Source organism: Prionailurus viverrinus, chromosome A2 (assembly GCF_022837055.1).
Source record: "Prionailurus viverrinus isolate Anna chromosome A2, UM_Priviv_1.0, whole genome shotgun sequence".
NCBI classification, from domain to species: Eukaryota; Metazoa; Chordata; class Mammalia; order Carnivora; family Felidae; genus Prionailurus; species Prionailurus viverrinus.
The window spans coordinates 16,499,607-16,518,346 of NC_062562.1; the positions used below are offsets into that span (position 1 = coordinate 16,499,607).

The 18,740-nt window shown below is 40.7% G+C and overlaps 1 protein-coding gene across 2 annotated transcripts in view; it reads right to left on the reverse strand.

The window, feature by feature from the left end:
- SMARCC1 (SWI/SNF related, matrix associated, actin dependent regulator of chromatin subfamily c member 1) overlaps positions 1 to 15,170 on the reverse strand; it is a 179,588-nt gene extending 164,418 nt beyond the window's left edge. For both annotated transcript variants that reach the window (XM_047845105.1, XM_047845110.1), the window contains exons 1-2: positions 14,976 to 15,170; positions 3,384 to 3,503 (exon numbers count right to left, since the gene is read on the reverse strand). In XM_047845105.1, coding sequence (XP_047701061.1) covers positions 3,384 to 3,503; positions 14,976 to 15,170 — 315 coding nt within the window. The remainder of the gene's footprint in view (positions 1 to 3,383; positions 3,504 to 14,975) is intronic.
- Between the last annotated feature and the right edge of the window lie 3,570 nt (positions 15,171 to 18,740).

Here is an 18,740-nt window from a genome sequence, read left to right on the forward strand (position 1 = left end):
ATTCAGGAAAAAAATATAGATACACATAAACTAAAAGAGAATGATAAAGCAATTGTAGTAACATGTTAACAATCAGAGGTTCTGAATCAAGGGAAAATGAAAGTTCTTTGTACTATTCTTGCAAAATTTTTACTTTGAAACAATTTTAAATTTATAAAAGTCACCAAAAAAAATTTCAATTAGTCACACAGTTCACAAAATGAAATACACTGATTATCCAGTTGAGTAATTCCCATTAGTAAAAAGTGAGCATATACCTCTAATACCTAAAAATCTACCCATAAATTATATACATGCACTTCTACAATGCTAATACATCATGCATATATAACTTAAATCACACATTAAAATATAAGTATATCAAAAGGATAAAGTTAAAAAGTGAATCAAAACAGAAGGAATGATCTTGCTCTACAACTGCAAATTCAACCAGTACCCAGTAACTCCCAAATCTCTTCTAATTCAACCCCGTAGTCTAAATTCCAGATCTTATTTCCTAGTACCTACAGAATTTCTAAACCCAAGGTGCCTATAGGAGAACCAACCCTAACACAATTAAAACTAAATTGAGTACCTTTCCCTAGAAACCTGCTTTTACTCTGGCTTTCCCCTTAGTACTAAGGGTGTCTGAATGCTTGGTACAGTCACCTTAGTAAATTATTTCTTTTTCCAGCCCCTATACTGCCCCCACCAAAGTATTACCAAGTTCTGCCCCCTTAAACTCTTTCAATTCCTTTCTGTCCTCTTTAAATCCACTGCTTGCTCTGCAGGTTGTCATTATAGTGGATTATGAGAGCAGATTCTTCATGCAAAACGTTCAAAGCCTCCAATCTCAACAGCTTCCAATCCATTCTTCACACTGAAGCCTGTGGGATTTTTCTAAAACCCAGAATCAACTAAGCCACCTTCCACTCTCTCTCTTGTGTGGTTCCCCATCACTTTCGAGATAAAGACCACACATCTAGCATAGTAAACTCGGCCTATTAAGGCTGATTCTAGGGGCGCCTGGGTGGCTTGGTCGGTTAAGCGTCCGACTTCAGCTCAGGTCATGATCTCACGGTCCCTGAGTTCGAGCCCCTCGTTGGGCTCTGTGCTGACAGCTCAGAGCCTGGAGCCTGTTTCAGATTTTGTGTCTCCCTCTCTCTCTGCCCCTCCCCTGTTCATGCTCTGTCTCTCTCTGTCTCAAGAATAAATAAACGTTAAAAAAATTAAAAAAAAAAAAAAAAAAAGACTGATTCTAGCCCATTTCTCTACCTATTGTCCTCAGTTTTAATCTTGAACTATCTGCAACTGTAAAGTACCACATTTTCTCAAGCCTTTATGCTTTTACATGTTGCTATCACTACCTGAAAATTCCATCCTCCAGCATTTCCCTGAAGAACTCATACTCAACTCTCAGGTCTCAAATTCAAATGTCCTTTCCCCTGGAAAACATTACCTGAGATCACCAGGAAAGTCAAAGGCTTTATTCATTCAGCTCACTAGAGCATGAGCCCCCCCGACGACAGACAATACACCACCCTGCTCTTTAAATTCTCACAACTTGGTAAATAACCAAATGCTTCAGACCTACTTGTTGAGTTCTAATGGGGGAAAAGAAGCACTTTTTAATGTCACTGGGGTAACCAGATAATCATAAGAAAAAAAATGGATCCATCGCTCACACTGAATACCAAGACAAATTCTAAACAGATGAGAATTAAGTGTAAAAAATGAAACCATACAAGTACTAGAAGAACACGTGACTAAATTTCTTATCACTACAAGTGAAAGCTTCCTAACTTGATTCAAAAAACACAATTCTATGCTTGGCTGGCTCAGTCAATAGAGCATGTGACTCTTGATCTTAGGATTGTGAGTTCAAGCCCCATACTGAGGGTAGAGATTTCCTCATGTTGGAGGTAGAGATTACTTAAAAACAAAAAACAATTCTTGGGGTGCCTGGGTGGCTCAGTCGGTCAGGTGCCAACTTCAGCTCAGGTCATGATCTCATGGTCTGTGGGTTCAAGCCCCATGTCAGGCTCTATGCTGACAGCTCAGAGCCTGGAGCCTTCTTTGGATTCTGTGTCTCCCTCTCTTTCTGCCTCTGACTTATGCTCTCTCTCTCTCGCTCTCAAAAATAAACGTTAAAAAAAAATTTTTTTTTTAAATACCACAATTCTTTATCTGACTAAATGAATGTCTGGAGGGTACCTAGGTGGTTTAATCAGTTAAGCGTCCAACTTCGGCTCAGGTCATGATCTTGTAGTTCGTGAGTTCAAGCCCCGTGTCGGGCTCTGGGCTCACAGCTCAGAGCCTGGAGCCTGCTTTGAGTTCTGAGTTCTGTTTCTCCCTCTCTCTCCCCCTCCCTAGCTCATGCTCAGTCTCTCTCTCTCAAAAATAAACATTAAAAAATGTAAATAAATAAATAAATAAATAAATAAATAAAATGTCTGGATAACAAAAATATGATAAGCAAACTAAATACATTTACTGAAAGACCAGTAAAAAAACATACACTATCTCCTATTCTCAATTATACCTGAGATATCAATGGGCTGTTAAAACAGAAAGTTTAATACGGCGCCTGGGTGGCTCAGTAGGTTAAGCATCAGACTTCAGCTCAGGTCATGATCTCATAGTTTATGAGTTCAAGCCCACATCGGGCTCTGTACTGAAGTGCGGAGCCCGCTTCAGATCCTGTCTCCCTCTCCCTGCCCCTCTCCTGCTTGAGTGCACGTTCTCTCTCTCTCAAAAATAAATCAAGTATCAAACTTGTCTATAAATTCAAATGTTAAGGAAAGAACAAAACCGGGGCTCCGGCTGACTCAGTCAGTAGAGCATGTGATTCATGATCTCTGAAATCATGAGTTCAAGCCCCACACTTGGTTAAAGATTATTAAAAATAAACTATTAAAAATAAATAAATAAACATAAAAAAATGAAAGAACAAAACCTACATATTTCAAAAGGAAAAAAAGCATAACTGAAACCAAACTATCAAAGTATCAATTGCAAGGACAACAGAATTAAATTTTCACACAAGCTCAGAAGAGTCTTGGCTACAGAAGATAAAAATTCCACAAAAAAGTATCCTAGCCACAAGAATTGAATTAAAGAATGGAAAAGACTCAGTATAGTAGAGACTACAAGGAAAACTACAACATACTAAAATGTTAAGTCTATAAATACTTGTTATGATGTTTAATGCAAATATTAAATGACTCCTGAAAGAGAAGTTTCCCACACTTAAAAAACGGTAATATTCTATAGGTAAAATTCTGTTGAGGCTCTTTTTTTGTTGTTATTTCTGTTGGATAGTAGCAGTAAAGGAAAGAGCTGTAGACAGTACTTCATACAGAAACCACTGATTCCCCAGTGTTACTGTAAGTTGATGTACTTACCGGAAGTTTGGTGAAGGCCGGGTTGGTGACATGCTTCCCAAAGGCATCTTCCTGGAATTGGAGAAGCTGTACCACTAGCCCAGCCAGCGTTTTGTTGGTAGGAGCATCTGCGTGAACATACTGCAAGATAAAGACAGGAACTCAAAATCTAGGACAATCGTATGGAAGAGAATGTTCCCTTACTTCCTATTACATACTAAGCACTGACAAGGTGACAGATTTGCAGAGTTCTGAACCATGCTCTCTGCTGTAAAGGAGCTTACAAAAAACAAATACTGACGGCGGTGAGGAGAAATAACTTTGTCTCTTTAGTTAACAGGTTTCAGAATGAGAGAAACCATGTCCTAGCAATGAATCCAAGTCACCTTGTGTGCACCTAGACCTAAAGTAGATGGTGAGATCCAAAACCTCAAATTTGAGCCTGACAGTCACTGTAGTGAGATGAGACCTACTAGCAAATGTATTTTGTTATGTGAGATGAATATAAATAACTTCTGACGAGAGAGTAGACTGTACTGTTTTTAAAACAGACCCACAAATTTCTTTGACACTCTTCTCATTAAGAAACAGGGTGTATACAGGGATACCTGGGTGGGTCAGTCGGTTAAGTGTCTGACTTCATGCAGCTCAGGTCATCATCTTGTGGTCTGTGGGTTTGAGCCCTACATCGGGCTGTGTCTGATAGCTCAGAGCCTGGAGCCTGCTTCAGATTCTGTGTCTCCCTCCCTTTCTCTCTCAAAAATAAACAAACATTAAAAAAAAAAAATTAAGAAAAAAAAAGAAGTAGGGTGTATGCCCTCTTTTGCTGAATCAAGACCAACCTTAATGATGAACTTGGAAAAAAAAAAAAAAAAAAAAAAAAAAGAAAAAAAAAAAATGATGAACTTGGAACCGTTAGAATGCAATAGGGGGGAAAAAAAGTGATATTGTGAACCTCTGAGGATAAGTCAAAAAAGGTTCTACAGCTTCCATGTAGTCCTTTGGGGCAAGTCACCTTCGGAGCCCTGAACTACCATGAAGTCCAACTACCTAAAGGTCATCATACTTTGAGGAAGCACAGGCTACATAGAGAAGCCACTTGGATATGCTATGGCCAGAAGCCCCAGCTGATATTCCAGAAAACTGATGGAACCACCACCAGACACATGAGTAAAAATGATTCTGCCCCCAGCTGTCAAGTCATCTCCAATCATCAACTCTATCCAGTCGAAGCCCTAGACATCATTGAGCAGAGACAACTGTCCCCACTGCACCCTGACATACAGAAACTTCTAAATTCCTGACACACAGAAACTCTAAGCATAATAAAATGGTTATTTTATGGCAAGAAGTTTTGAATATAATAAAATGGTTAGTCTTATGCATCAAAAAATATATGTATGTAAACTTAAAAATAGTTAGGATGGTAAATTCTGTTGTTTTTTTACAACAAAAAACATTTTTTTAAACAAGCACATGTGAAAACTTATCCGCATGGCTGTCGACAATGTTCAAAGGTCAAACTAGTGTGGAAGACAGCAAGATAGTTCCACAGCAAGGAAAGATAACGGGCAACATGACAGGAAAAGCATAAATCAGCAAGCATAAATTAAATATAAAAGTTTAATTAGGTATTGAATGCTCAATATCACTTTCAAAAGCCAATACATTCAGTAATTTTTGTTAAACCTCCAATTTTGAGCAGGAAAAAACATCTATACCTCCTTGAAATTGAAAAGATAACAAATTTTTCTTCCTAGAACAAACCTCTTTCCCAGTATCATCCAACATTTGAAGATTAATGAGGTAAGTTTCTATTACAACAAATAATTTTTAAGTGATTTATATATGGCAAAATGGTATCAGCAGCAGTCTACTGTTACTAGATTGAATGGCTCTCAATTTGTACTACGGCCAAGCAAAGATAAAGCATGATATAAAAAGGCAATTCTTAAAGCTTAGTATCCTCCCACATTTTTATCTATTCAGGTACATTAGCTTTCCACTCTAAATCAAACAACCAGCATGCAGTTCACTTTGCTAAGACTGGTATTTTGTTGACATGCTTTATATTACATGACCAAAGGTTGGTAAAATCTAGCCCACTGCCTGTTTCTCTGTAGCCCACAAGCTAAGAACAGTTTTTACATTTTTAAATGGTTGGAAACAAATTTTTTCTTTAGGGTGGTAATCTTTTATTTTTGATTTTGATTTTTTTTTTTTTTGTAATTTACACCCAAGTTAGTTAGCATATAGTGCAACAAAGATTTCAGTAGATTCCTTAATGCCCCTTACCCATTTAGCCCATCCCCCCTCCCACAACCCCTCCAGCAACCCTGTTTGTTCTCCATTATTTAAGAGTCTCTTATGTTTTTGTCCCCCTCCCTGGTTTTATATTATTTTTGCTTCCCTTCTCTTATGTTCATCTGTTTTGCATCTTAAAGTCCTCGTGAGTGAAGTCATATGTTTGTCTTTCTCTAATTTTGCTTAGCATAATACCCTCTAGTTCCATCCACGTAGTTGCAAATGCAAGGTTTAATTCTTTTTGATTGCTGAGTAATACTCCATTTTGTGTGTGTGTGTGTGTGTGTGTGTGTGTGTGTGTGTGTGTGTACCACATCTTTATCCATTCATCCATCGATGGACATTTGGGCTCTTTCCATACTTTGGCTATTGGTGATAGTGCTGCTATAAACATTGAGGTTCATGTGCCCCTTCAAAACAGCACACCTGTATCCTTTGGATAAATACCTAGTAGTGCAATTGCTGGGTTGTAGAATAGTTCTATTTTTAATTTTTTGAAAAACCTGGCTGGAAAGAAATTTTAAAGAATAATATTTCTGACACACTAATATTAGATGAAATTCAAATTAACTGTCCATAAGTAAAGTTTTATCCAAACACAGCACACTCATTCATTACACACTGTCTATGGCTGCTTTCATGTAACAGCAGAGTCGAGCAGTTGCAACTGAGATGACATGACCTGCAAACCCTAAAATATTTACTCTCCTGCCCTTAATAGAAAAATTCTGCCTATTCCTGTTCTAGACAACTCCTCTGTCATCCTTATAAAAAGTTTTCTTTTCTAGGGGCGCCTGGGCAGCTCAGTCAGTTAAGGGTCTGACTTCGGCTCAGGTTGTGATCTCACGGTTTGTGAGTTGGAGCCCCAGTCAGGCCCTGTGCTAACAGCTCAGAACCTAGAGCCTAGAGCCTGGAGCCTGCTTCGGATTCTGTGTCTTCTTTCTCTGCCCCTCTTCTGCTCACATTCTTTTTCTCTCTCCCAAAAATAAACATTTAAAAAAATTTTTTAAGTTTTCTATGAAGTGTATTCCGTCAAAACACATTTCCATAAGACCACAAAATAGAACACCAGTCAAAAAAGTTACCAAGTTTCATACCATTAAGCACATAAGACGTCAATTTTGTTGATCTAAAATATTTTCAAATTTCAGACCTACTCAGAGTTTCCAATTCAATAGGTCAGGCCCAAGAATTTGCATTTCTAACAACTTCCAGGTGACACAACTAGACTGGGAACCTACTTTAAGAACCACTAAACTTTTGGGGCACGTGGGTGGCTCAGTAAGTTAAGCATCTGATTCTTGATTTCAGCTCGGCTCATGATCTCATAGTTCGTGGGTTTGAGCCCTAAGTCTGTGTTGAAAGTGCGAAGCCTGCTTGGGATTCTCTCTCTCTGCCCCTCCCAGACTCATGCTCTTTCTCTCTCTCTCTCTCAAAATCAATAAACATTTTTTTAAAATAGTGTTTAAGGGGCACCTGGGTGGCTCAGTCGGTTAAGCGTCTGACTATGGCTCAGGTCATGATTTCGTGGGTCCTGAGTTCGAGTCCCACCTTGGACTCTATGCTGACAGCTCAGAGCCTAGAGCCTGCTTTGTACTGTGTCTCCCTCTCCCTCTGGTCCTCCCCTACTTGAGTTCTGTCTCTCTCTCTCTCAAAAATAAACATTAAAAAAAAATTTTTTTAAACATCGTGTCTAAAAAAGAACCACTAAACTTTTTATTTCATTTTTTTTTATGGAGGCTTCACACCTAGCGAAGAGCCCAATGAGGGGCTTGAACTCAACCACCAGGAGATCAAGACCTGAGCTGAGATCAACAGTTGGATACATAACCGACTGAGCCACCCAGGTACCCTAAGGACTCCTAAACTTTTTAAAAAATCTGTTTCAGATATTACTATGTCTTAAAGAATACAGTTTATTATAACTCAAAACTTAAAACACATTTATACAATTTTTAAATGTTAAAAACTACTACAATTTCCGTTTCCTATATCGCCAATTCCTACAAAAACTATTAAGTTTACATTTTTAAGAACCATACACTTTCGGGGCGCCTGGGTGGCTCAGTCGGTTAAGCGGCCGACTTAGGCTCAGGTCATGATCTCGCGGTCCGTGAGTTCGAGCCCCATGTCAGGCTCTGTGCTGACAGCTCAGAGCCTGGAGCCTGTTTCAGATTCTGTGTCTCCCTCTCTCTTTGACCCTCCCCTATTCATGCTCTGTCTCTCTCTGTCTCAAAAATAAATAAACGTTAAAAAAAAAAAAATTAAGAACCATACACTTTCAAGTGAAAATTCAGTATCAGGTTTTTTCCGATTTATTCAACATAGTAAATCTTTTAACAAATAATACTCAATTGGTAAGTAATTTGTAATACTCACATTATCTTTTTTTTTTTTTAAATCTATTTTGAGAGAGAGAGCAAGCAGGGTAGGGATAGAGACAGAAGGGAGAGAGAGAGAATCCCAAACAGCCTCCGTACTGTCAGTGCAGAGCCTGATGTGAGGCTCGAACTCACATACTGTGAGATCATGACCTGAGGTGAAATCAAGAGTCAGACGCTTAACCAACTGAGCCACCCAGGCACCCCTCAAATTATCTTAACAGACTCTTCAAATGTATCCTACAGAACTGACAAAATATGGAATATATATCCACAAGGTAACTTTATTATCTTTAATAAGTACAGGTTTCTCAAAGGAGTCATACAATGTACTGCAGTTTTTTTGCACATCGTAAAGCATGAAAGACTAATAAGCCTAACTTTTTTATCTTTCAGATACCTGCAGATCACTGAACAATGCCAAATCCTGAAACTGAAAAAGACACCACCTTACAGGAAGGTGTCAGCAAAAACCAAATCAACCCTTCAGGCAAAAACTAAGCTTAGTAACTGTTACATACATAGCTTCATATACATTCTAAATTACACTATTATGCATGTTTCATTTGATATACTGTCATTCAGAATACAAAAAAACATGTAAACGTTTGATATGGACAACCTTATAGTTTCAGAATAAAGATGGCCAAGTTCAAAGTCCATTCAGTATTATTTAGCTATTTTAAAACCCAATTTTTAAATTACAAAATATTTAACCTTGGTTAGAAACTTTTTTTTCTGGGGCAATGGGTGGCTCAGTTGGTTAAGCATCCGACTCTTGATTTCAGCTCAGGTCATGATATCATAGTCATCAGATCAAGTTCCACATCGGGTTCCATGCTGAGTGTGGAGCCTATTTGAGATTCTCTCCCTTTCTCTGTGCCCATCTCCCCAACTCGCACTTGCACTCTTTCCCTCCCTCAAAAAGAAAAAAAGAAATTAGAAACATAACATTTTTAATTCATAAATAAACTGCTACATCAATGCATTAGTCTAAACCATACCTCACACCCACTGAAAATGCAGCCAATGTAGGACTATAACGTTTTATTTGTTTTTTAAGTAGGCTCCACACCCAATGTGGGCCTTGAACTCACGACCTTGAGGTTAAGAGTCACATGCTCTGAGTCAGCCAGATACCACTAAAGTTTTTTTTTTTTTTTTTTTTTTTTTTTTTTTTTTCAACGTTTATTTATTTTTGGGACAGAGAGAGACAGAGCATGAACGGGGGAGGGGCAGAGAGAGAGGGAGACACAGAATCGGAAACAGGCTCCAGGCTCTGAGCCATCAGCCCAGAGCCTGACGCGGGGCTCGAACTCACGGACCGCGAGATCGTGACCTGGCTGAAGTCGGACGCTTAACCGACTGCGCCACCCAGGCGCCCCTACCACTAAAGTTTTTAAATCAACTTTTAAATGTCTAAAATTAACATTCTGTTTAACCAATAAGAATGAAGCAAGATCACCATGGGATGTACACAAAAGTATCATTATCACCTCAAATTTACATAATTCCATCTTCAGTTACTATCTCATTTGAATCAAACAACAGTCTTATGGGAGTTAGTCTTACTTCCAATCTACAAATGGAAAATTAAAACAGGAATCAAGTCATCTGCTCAAGGACACCACCAATTAGCAGCCAAGAGTACTGAACTCACAATTTCCAAAGTGTAATGCTCTTCACATCCCATACTGCTATAATAGAGCTCATTTCAAAAGCTTTCAAAAATATCACCTAAAACATAAAAGGTTCTTGGGGCACCTGAGTGGCCCAGTCAGGTAAGTGTCCTACTTCGGCTCACGTCATGATCTCACAATGTGTCAGTCCAAGCACGCATCAGGCTCTGTACTGACAGCTCAAGAGCCTAAAGCCTGCTTCGGATTCTGTTGTCTCCCTCTCTCTCTCTGCCCCTCCCCTGCTCGTGCTCTATCTTTCTCACTCTCAAAAATAAATAAAAAATTTTTTTAACATAAAAGGCTCTTGACAGCTTTTAAAACACTGAATCCTGATTAACAAAAATTAATGACAATAGACTATTTCAGTCATAATCATTTTATCTTTTGAATAGTATGGAGGTTTCTCAAAAAGTTAAAAACAGAACTACCCTACAACCCAGCAATTGCACTACTAGTATTTATCCAAAGGATACAAAAATGCTGATTTGAAGGAAGGGGCACATGCACCCCAATGTTTATAGCAGTGCTATCAACAATACCCAAATTATGGGAAGAGCCCAAATGTCCATCAACTGATGAATGGATAAAGATGTGGTATATATACACAATGGAATCTTACTGGGCGATCAAGAATGGAACCTTGCCATCTGCAACAACATGGATGGAACTAGAGGATATTATGCAAAGCAAAATAACAGTCAGAGAAAGACAAATATTATTTCACTCATATGTGTAATTTAAGAAACAAAACAGGGGCGCCTGGGTGGCTCAGCTGCTTAAGCATCTGACTTCAGCTCAGGTCATAATATCATGGTTTGTGAGTTTGAGCCCCGCATCAGGCTCTGTGCTGACAGCTCAGAGCCTGGAGTCTGCTTTGAATTCTGTGTTTCCCTCTCTCTCTGGCCCTCTCCTGCTCATGCTCTCTCTCTCTCTCTCAAAAATAAACAAACATTAAAAAAAAAAAAAAAAAAACACATGAACACAGTGGAAGGGAAGGAAAAATAAGATAAAAACAGCGAGGCAAACCATAAGAGACTCTTTAAATACAGAGAACAAACAAGGTGGATGGGGAGATGGGCTAAATGGGTGATGGACATTAAGGAGGGCACTTGTTGAGATGACCACTGGGTATTGTACATAAGTGATGAATCACTGAAATCTATTCCTGAAACCAATACTACACCATATGTTAACTAACTTGAATTTAAATAATTTTTTTATCTTTTGATCAAAAAGAAGTTCAACAGCATGTTTTACTTAAGACAACCAAAGACTTTTAGTCTGAAGTGTTTTGATTAAGAATGGCAAGAAGATCTAAGTTTAGAAACTTGTATCAATGCATCTGTTTATGTTACCTATAACATTGAGTATCCAAAGTTCAACTTGTCTCTGAACAATCCTATTGCAGCCAAGGTCCCATAAAACAAACAAAAAACTGTCTTTAACTGTTAATACTTTATGTAAAGAGTACTGAAATGCATTCCTTAGGCAATCTGGTCTGTTTTAGTGATCACCCTTAGATTTAAATCATCCTGAAATCATCCTGACATCTTAAATCTTATTTTAAGGAATAAGCCAAACCAGGAAGAAACTTATCTGGGATCTTAATGGTTTACAGATATACTTCACCTTCAAGGTATCTGACTTGAATCAATTTAAGATCAGTGAGGTGTTATCATTTGAAAACCACTCAGAAACTATACTCAGAAATACAGCTCTCATCTTCATCAAAGTTAGAATGAAAGACATGTACCCAATAATAGAAAGAAGGCAGCTCAGGCAGGAGATGAACAAGCTTCTACATTGCAGCTGGGACTTAAAATGCAACCTCAGGGCACCTAGGTGGCTTAGTTGGTTAAGCATCTGACTCTTGCTTTCAACTCTGATATGATCCCAGCGTCGTGAGATTAAACGCCATGTCGGGCTCTGTGCTGAGCATGGAGCCTACTTGAGATTCCGCCCCCCCCCCCCCAACCCCTCTCCCCACTCTCTAAATAATAAAAATAAAATAAAAATGCAGGGCACCTGGGTGGCTCAGTCACTTGAGCGTGTGACTTCGTCTCAGGTCATGATCTCAGGGTTCATGAGTTCAAGCACCACATTGGGCTCTGTGCTGACAGCTCAGAGCCTGGAGCCTGCTTCAGATTCTGTGTCTCCCTCTCTTTCTGCCCCTCGCCCACTTGTACTGTCTCTCTCTCTCTCTCTCTCTCTCTCTCTCTCAAAAATTAAAAAAAATAATAATAAATTAAAAATAAATAAATAAAAATGCAATTTCAAGCCAATAGGTAACCGCCCTATGCTTCCCTCCAGGAGTCACCTCCTCTGGACTTCTTTGGCCTAGCTGAAGCTCATTCCAGTGAAAAAATATTCACTCTCCTTTGTGTGCTGCTGAGCCAAATTTATCAACAAAGCTTAAACAAATAGGTTCCTAGTTAATCTGTTCATTCATTCATTGAACAAACATGGACAGAGCACTTACTAAGGACACACAGAAAAAAAAATGCAAGTTTTCTTTCAATTTGAAACCACGTGAGTTTTACAAGTAGGTGTCTATGCCTACCTTTACCACTACATTTTCCGCTACGTTCCACTAAGTTCTTTGATGAGAGGCATTAAGTGTGGCAAAAAAAAAAAAAAAAAAAAAAATGGGGATTTACAGCCAGGGAAGACCTCCATTGAATTCTAAATCTGCCATTCCTACTTGTAATCTTGAGAAGTCACTTAAATCTGGAGCTGTGGGTTCCGTTCATGTATAAAATTAAATAAATATCTATTACTTAAGACTGCTGTAAGAATTTCAGTGAGTTATGGTTTAAGTGCCCAGATATGATTAGATGCCAAGTTGTTAGCAGAATGCATGGATAAACTTATCAATATAAATAGGACTACCAATGTCATATTTATTTCATAATTGCTGATATTTATGAATCTGAAAATGCAGTATTAAGTGCTACAGAAAAGTTTAGTTAAAACCCAACAATGTGTACACCAAGTAGAGATATATAGGGTGTTCTGGCTAATACTTTCACCACTCCAAACACCACTCTCTGAGGCTGACAGGATTCTGGGTGTCAGGTCTAAGGAATATACAATTCTGAATTGGAGGGGACCCAGGGAATATACTCTGGCCTTATGAAACCCTGAGAATACTCACCCAATGGCCTCAATACTCTAAGACAAATCCTTGAGCCAGCCTCATAACCACTTCCTCGCCCACCAAACACAACCAAGCCTTCAGCTGCTCTCTTAGAACTGGGCCCAAACAGATGCACACAAAGTTTGGAGGTAGAAATTACTATTTCTCTTTTTCCTTTCTCTTCTTTGATATCCAAAGGAATATTCCTCATATTTCTGCTAAAACTACATTGATAAACTTGGGGCACCTGGGTTGCTCAGTCGGTTAAGCCGTCAACTTTGGCTCAGGTGATGATCTCGTGGTCCGTCAGTTCAAGCCCCGCACTAGGCTCTGTGCTGACAACTCAGAGCCTGGAGCCTGCTTCGGATTCTGTGTCTCCCTCTCTCTCTGACCCTCTCCCACTAATGCACGCGTGTGCTCTCTCTCTCTCTCAAAAATAAACATAAAAAAAATTTTTAAACTACATTGATAAACTAATATGTCAATTATACCTCAATAAAGATATCCAAATAGGGGAGGGGCAAGGCTACATTAAGATACACTGAATTTAAAACCCAAAGCATTGGCTGAAGGGCATGTGATAAAAAATAACACTTTCATAATATATATTCAATTCCCATAACCCATATATATATATATAACCCAATATATATTCAATTCCCATAACTTCTAGAAGCTCTGCTGCCTACACAAGAAAAGTGACCAATTTATCACTGTATTAGGGAGAGCAATATTCTTGTCTGCATACATGCAGATGACAAAAACTGGGAATCCCAAATGTGACTGCAAAATTTGGGGCAGAAAAAAGTCAAATTATCTAAAAATATATCATAAATAAAAATATATTTGGTCTCTCACTTCCTAAAACTTCTGTAAGAAACAGTCATTTCTGAAAGCACACAACGTAACGTCAAAGGAACACAACATCCTGCCCCTGCCTATCAACCTCCAAAAGCTGACAGACTCCACTGAGCTGCGGAACTCAAATGAATAGGCTCCTACACTACTTCACCTTTTCATTCATTGAATAAATATTTACTAAGCAACTATTAAGGGCGAGGCAATGAGTACCATGTTGAGGGGCGGCATTGCAGTGAAGAGACCTGACAAGGTCCTTGCCCCAGTGGTGTGGTTCTCAAAGGGGGAATTCGGAAACTTTAAAGAGTGCTCAGAAATCTGGGGCAGAGTGGATATTCTCCACTGGGAGAAATATCTGGGCTGTTTGCTTCATTACACCTTCTTTTTTTTTTTTTTTTTTTTCATTACACCTTCTAAGGGAGTCATTCCTATGTATCTGCAAGGGGAAGTTAAAAAACACTTGTGATAAAAAAGAGATTAAGTCACAACTTTCAATACCACTGACTCAGCCGAACTTACCTCCCCAAAGCAGGAGAAACAGCTAAATGAAAAAAAAAAAATTATCTCAGATAGTGGTGCCAAGAAAATAAAGGTGATAGGAAGTGGGGCAATCTAATATAAACGGGGTTCTCAGGGAAGGCCTCATTAAGCAACACATTAGGTACAAGTGAACGTTAATTCTTGTGCGCACACTATACGGAACTAAAAGTACAAGTAAAAACTATCATTTTTTAGTATCAGTGCTCATCGAGTCTATCATCTATAATATCAGCCTGTTAACTTCCTAGTACAATCGTAAAGTCATTCTTTAACAAATGAACAACAGGTAGACCATTAGCTACCTCACTTGACTTTGAAGACGAGTCTATAAACAAAACTTGAAGCTGCTCTTAGAACACAGGCTCGGACAGTTTGTAAAAATTACTGTTCGCACACCCAATGCAGCTAACAAAAGAGATTCACGCCCTCCCTCTTGCAGAGCTCCAGTTGCCCCTTGCACACTAGAGTGAGCTGTGGCTCTCGCCCGCATGCTGAAACTCCCAGAGGCCCGGCCCCGAGGGCCCGGTGGAGCCCCGGGCGCGCGGGCGCGGAGAGCGGACGGCGGGGGCGTGGCGGGCCCGGGCGCCTGCCTTTGTTGTCCCTCGTGGCGCGCGGGGGGGGGGGGGGGGGAGGGGCGGCCCGAGGCCCGCGAGGCCAGAAGCTGCGCCGGGCTCCCGTCGCGTGGCCCCTAGTCCCCACGGGCGCGCGAACCCACCTTCTTGTAGTGCTTGCCCAGCCAGACCCGCACCGAATCCAGCTGGGACACCGTCTCCGGGCTTTCCCAAAACTTGCTGGCCGGGCCACCGTCCTTCCGCCGATAAACGGCCAGGCCCGCAGCCGCCGCCGCGCCTCCCGCGCCCGCGGCGCCCGCCGCCGCCCCCAGCCCGCCGCCGCCCGCCGCCGCGGCCATCGTCGCCGTCCGTCGTCCCACCGCCCGGCCCGGCCCTCGCAGCGTTCCCCGTTCGCACCCGCGCGCGCGCGCGCGCAGCCGCCACCGCCACCTCCCGGCCCCGCCCAGTCAACCCCCTTCCGGCGCGGAGGGCCGGCCCCGCCCCTTCTGGGGACCCGGTCCCTAACCGAAGAGGGCACGCGCGCACGCATGCGCAGCATCGGGGCCAGGCAGGTCTCAGACGAACTCTTGCGCCCGCCTCTTCCGCCAGTCGAGGCAGGCTGCGCACCTCCTCCGCTACCCAGCCTGGGCCTCTGCGTGTCTTGCTGTATCCCAGTTCCTTCCTGCGTCCCGTCAACCAGTGCAGGGAGCTTCTGTCATCCCCTGCTACAGCCGGGGAGAAAAGACCTGGCGAGAAGTTCCGAGGGGGAAGCCCGTTTAGGGTGTCGAGTGCTGGCCGAGGAACCCACGGGAAGGGTGGGAATCTGCGTCTGCCTTCTCTTGCCCTCAGACCTTCTACATCAAGTCGCCGTAGCCTTTGTAAACATCCATCTGGGACCACCACCCGGAGCTGCTCCAGCGGCACACACTTTACTTCCCCCTCGTGGCCCCAGCCGCACCACCAGCTCTTTCCTGTCTCGGGGGCCCTAGCACCAGCTGTTGGCGCCACCTGGACAGCTCTTCCCCTTTGTCGCTTAGGCTTTTTCGAATTCCTAGCTTAAAAGTACTTCAGAAAAACTGAACAGCTAATCATACTCACTCGACATTCTCTGTGCACCACTCACCACGACCTGGTATTTTTCTTATTTTCTCACTTGACCACATGAGAACTTAATTTTGACTTATTCACAGGTGTACTTTCGGTGCTGAGAGCAGAGCCTGTTATCTAATGTTCCGTAAATATTTGCTGAGTAAGTGAATGAGTGACCTATAGGGGGGGCAGAAAGATTTTAAATTATTAACAAAATGTGATTGGCCATTATGGAGTTATAATATTATAGAACAGCAGACGACTAATTGGTTGTGAGAAAGTCTGGTGAGTTTTTGAGATCAACTTTTAAGAATGAATAGAATGTAATCAGAGAGAAAAGGACATTCGGACACAGGAAAACTGGATCAAAGGCTTTAAAGTGTGAAAGTAAGCTGGGAGAAACCCTCCTTGAGCCTATGGTGTGGAAGCAGGAATGTTACTTGGTTGTGGCAGTGAATTTTCACTTAATCCTATAAGCATTGGGAAACCAGCTTGAACACAGAGAATGACATGATCAGGTTTATAGATTAGGAAGAAAACAATTGCATATGTGGGTGATACATTAGAGAAAGAAGGTGAAAAAAGATGACCTGAGGGGAGCCTGGGTGGCTCAGTTGGTTAAGGTTAAGCGTCTGACTTCAGCTCTGGTCATTATCTCACAGTTCGTAATTTAGAGCCTAGCATATGGCTCTGTGCTGGTGCTGACAGCTCAGAGCCTGGAGCCTGCTTTGAATTCAGTGTCTCCCTCTTCTCTCTGTTCATCCCCCACTCACACTCTCTCTCTCTCTTAAAAATAAATAAACGTTAAAAAATTTTTTTAATTAAAAAAAAAAAAGATGACCTGATACAGTCTAGGACAGAAACAATGAGAATAAAATAGGAGTAAGATGCGGGGCACCTAGCATTGAAGTGCAGAGCATGCTTGGGATTTTCTCTCTGCCCCTCCCACACACTCTCTCAAAATAATAAACTTTTTCTAAAAATCAAAAGAAAAAAATGTGGTAGGCCTTAATGGCTCACTAAGTTAAGCATCCAACTCTTGATCTTAACTCAGGTCTTGAATTCAGGGTGGTGAGTCCAAGTCCTGTGTTGAGCTCCCCAGCGTGGAGCCTACCTTAAAAAATAATAAGAATTGGGGCGCCTGGGTGGCTCAGTCGGTTAAGCGTCCGACTTCAGCTCAGGTCACTATCTCGCGGTCCATGAGTTCGAGCCCCGCGTCAGGCTCTGGGCTGATGGCTCAGAGCCTGGAGCCTGCTTCCGATTCTGTGTCTCCCTCTCTCTCTGCCCCTCCACTGTTCATGCTCTGTGTCTCTCTGTCTCAAAAATAAATAAAAACGTTAAAAAAAATAAGAATAAAGAATAAATTATGAGTAAGGTGTGAATCTTGCCCTCTGAGAGCTCAGACTTTAGAAATACTGATAATAGGAGCACCTGGGTGGCTCAGTCTGTCAAGCATACGACTTCAGCTCAGGTCATGATCTCATGGCTTGTGAGTTCGAGCCCCGCATTGGGCTCTGTGCTGACAGCTCAGAGCCTGGAGCCTCCTTCAGATTCTGTGTCTCTCTTAAGCTCTGCCCCTCCCCTGCTCATGCTCTGTCTCTCTCTCTCTGAATAACAAAAAAATATTTTAAAAAATTAGAAATAAACGTTAAAAAATTTGAAATACTGATAATAGCTAGTGTTTATGGGCATTTTTATGTGTTGTGCTCTGTGCTAAGTATACCTGTATTACTGCAGATAAGGAAATTGAGGCAGAGAGAGGTTAAGTAACTAGCTAATGGGTATTAGAGTATTATTCCTGAACCCAGGAATTAAACCTTCCCACCCCCCCTTCCCAAGTATACTGTGTTTTCTATTAACAGCTTATTAGCAGAGCAGAGAAAATGCCCTGGAGGAGTTCAGAAAACTATTTCATTTTCCAAGAGCCATGGAGAAGGAAGTTAGTTCTTCCAGGCCAGTGGTATTCTAACTTTTTTGCTCATATAACTTCTAAAATAATTTGGAAAACAGTATACTTTCTTTTTTGATGAAAAACCTCTAAAATTTTTCATTAAAAATAATTGAGCACATTATAAAGATGGACATTTTTAAGTAAAATGGTTAGATCATGTTTTAAAAGTTTTTATTTTGAAATAATCTCAAACTTACAAAAAAGTTGCAAATACAGTACAAAGAGCTTATGTTGCTGACATGATACCCATCACTCTTAAAAATGCTAGTGTATATTTCCTACGGACAAGTATATCATGGTACAAAATTACATAATCACAATACAACCCTCAACTCCAGGAAATTAACGTTTATACTATCCTCAGATTCCATTCAAGTTTTTCTTACTGCCCCTGTAAGCTCTCTTACACCAAAGTTTCCAGTACAGAATCATGCATTAGATCAGGTGTCAGGTCTCCTTCAATCTGGAACAGTTTCCTCAGTCTTTAACTTTCACAACATCGACAATTTTGAAGATTACAAGCCAGTCATTTTTTAGAATGTTCCTCAATTGAGTTTGGCTGATGTTCTTCATGCTGTGTTATTTTACTGCATATAAATGCACATGATTTCATTTCTTCCATAACTTTGATGAGTTGATTAAGAGAGTGTCTGCCAGGCTTCCCTACTGTGAAGTCATCCATTGTGCCTTTGTAATTAATTAGTATTTTCTGGAGAGATATTCTGAAGATTAAATACCCTATTCTTCATCAAACTTCCCCCTTATTTTTATCAGATAAACTCAAACAGTTCCAAATTTGAGTAAGTATTTGTAACTCTAACAATAAGAAATGTGGCTACCATTATCCTTACTATATTTACTTACTTTATCAGTTCACCTACATGTAACC